At 34.1% G+C, this 2,337-nt stretch overlaps 1 protein-coding gene across 2 annotated transcripts; it reads right to left on the reverse strand.

Annotated features, from left to right (window-relative positions):
• Positions 1 to 239: 239 nt before the first annotated feature.
• LOC113323250 (homeobox-leucine zipper protein HOX11-like) lies at positions 240 to 2,091 on the reverse strand. 2 transcript variants are annotated; one of them, XM_026571534.1, is made up of 4 exons: positions 1,709 to 2,091; positions 1,272 to 1,582; positions 1,101 to 1,180; positions 240 to 1,011 (listed from the first exon to the last, which is right to left on the reverse strand). In XM_026571534.1, exons 1-4 carry the CDS (start codon positions 2,025 to 2,027, stop codon positions 648 to 650), a joined length of 1,074 nt encoding a protein of 357 aa, XP_026427319.1. In that variant the 5' UTR covers positions 2,028 to 2,091; the 3' UTR covers positions 240 to 647. The 2 variants fall into 2 exon arrangements, with proteins under 2 accessions (XP_026427319.1, XP_026427318.1); XM_026571533.1 differs by having other exon boundaries at positions 1,272 to 1,591.
• Positions 2,092 to 2,337: the final 246 nt, after the last annotated feature.

Here is a 2,337-nt window from a genome sequence, read left to right on the forward strand (position 1 = left end):
TAATATTAATACTAATTACTACTGGAAATGACCCTATTGTCCCCTAGATCCCCTACATATACATTTCTTTAATGTATTTGATTGCTGCCCATGAAATCATGAACCATGCTTTCATTGTTCTAATGGCGTGACATTAAACAATAACATATCTTGAGTAACAAATATTTAGGGGAACAGATCTCATCATTGATTACTAATTTAATGAAAATCCTAAACAGGAAAAATATCATCCATAGTAATTAAAAAAAAATTAAATCTTTTCATATATTTTCTTTTCCAAAATTTAATACAATAATAATTTGTCAAGATTTTCTAATAACCCAAAGAAAGGAAAGTTCTATCATCCTCTCTGCAGTCTGTTCTATCTTTCCCCCTCTCTAAAATCTCAGTAAATATTCTAACTTTCCCACACAGCCCAGAAGGAAGCAAAATAAACCCAACTTCAAATCTGGTTCTCTCACCATTAAAACCCAAACAAAACAAACAGAACAAAAAATAAAACACTACCAAAAAAGAAAACCACCAAAAAGAAGATGAAAATTAAGTTGGTGTATTTACAAAACTGCCATTGGTTGGTTTGAAGTTTGAACTAATAATCAAAACCCCCGACCAATAGGAAATACCATTAACAAGGCATTCCGAGCTGTTTATGACGCAGCAGAAGCATGATGTGGCTGAGAGAAAGGATAAAACCTAGGTTTCTTGTGAGAGAAGGGATTACTATTCTGAATATTAGTTGTTGCGGTTGTTGGAGCTGTAGTTGTGGTGGTGGGTGGTGCTGTTGCTGCTGCTGCTGCTGTAGAGCCAGAGTTGGTGGTGGTGGTAGCAACACGTTCACAACTAGGACACATAGTAAGAGTTGTAGCAGGAAGTTGCATGTAATATGGATTTGAAGTTTTCAAAGCTCTTAATTCTTGTAATTCTTTTTGTAATCTTCTGTTTTCTTCAGTTAATGTTTCACAACACCTCTTTAAATATTCACAATCAACCTCCGTCTGCTTCAGTTTTGTTCTGTAAAATTTTGATTAAAAAACCCTTAATCAAATCCAATCAATATCGATAATAAAGTATAAATAAAATACCATGAAATTAAATTATACCTTGCTCGTCTGTTTTGAAACCAGACTTCAACTTGTCTAGGTCTGAGATTAAGTTGTTTTGCTAGAGCAACCTTTTGTTTCTGCAAAATGATAATTAAAAAAAAAGGGTTACAAATTGCAAGTCTGAAAGAAAGGAACATACGGAGTTTTTTTTCTAAGATTTTAACTTACTGGATTCAGAGTATTATGTTCTTTGAAACTTTCTTCAAGAAAAGCTGATTGTTCTTTAGATAATCTAAGCTTCTTCCTGGCTAAACCATTTTCTTCCTCATCACTAGCTCTGGAAGAAGTTCTTTCATTATCACCATCATTTAACCCAGCAATTTCTGAATCTCTTTTACTATTTCCTCCATTTCTGTACATGGAGAAATCTATTTGAAAAGAAGAAACAGTACTATTCGGAGAAGATATTGCAGCACCATCATCAAGTTCCTCCGCAGACGCTGGTATGCGATTAACATCAAATCCTCTTGAACCCGCATCTGAATTTCCTACATAAAATCCAAAACTAATTATAATCTTAAAATCTTAAATATAACCAGTTGTGAATCAGAAAATAAAATGAAACTTTAATATATAGGTAATCGATAATTTCGATGTAATTATACCGTTTTCTGATGACCATGGAAACCCAGTTTGATTACGAGTAACAGGTACTAAAGGAAGAAGATTAAGCTGAATTGGATCTGCAGAAGAAACCTTTCTCCCACTATCATTATTATCATTATCAGTTCTTTGTTCATCGGAACTTTTCTCATCATCTCCTTCTTCTTCTTCATCTTCATCTTCATCTCTTCCATTATAACCGACTCCTAAAGCCATGCAAAACCCTAAACCCTTGTTATTTTTCATCATCTTACTTCGATTTTTATCAGTAGTGCATCCAAATGGTCTTGATGTGTCTCCTAAGCTTAAACCCAACTCCATATTTGCAGTATTCTGCTCTGGTTTCTTCTAGAGAGAGAGAGTGAGAGGAGAAGATTTGGATTGAAAAAAGAACCAAGGAGTCTTTATAAAGACCCTATCCGAACCATTTTTTATATAAACACGCACAATGTTTGACCGACAAACACCCTCCTGGTTGACAACACACGTGAGAATCCGTTGTAAATAAAAGGAAATATAATAAAAAGGTTTTTATTTTTTGATTCTCTGCTTCAAATGTATTTTGGATTTACAGCTCTCACGTCTCGTTTCTCTTCCACGTCTCATGATTGCGTTTCTTTGGCATCATTAT

Source organism: Papaver somniferum, chromosome 11 (assembly GCF_003573695.1).
Source record: "Papaver somniferum cultivar HN1 chromosome 11, ASM357369v1, whole genome shotgun sequence".
NCBI classification, from domain to species: domain Eukaryota; kingdom Viridiplantae; phylum Streptophyta; class Magnoliopsida; order Ranunculales; family Papaveraceae; genus Papaver; species Papaver somniferum.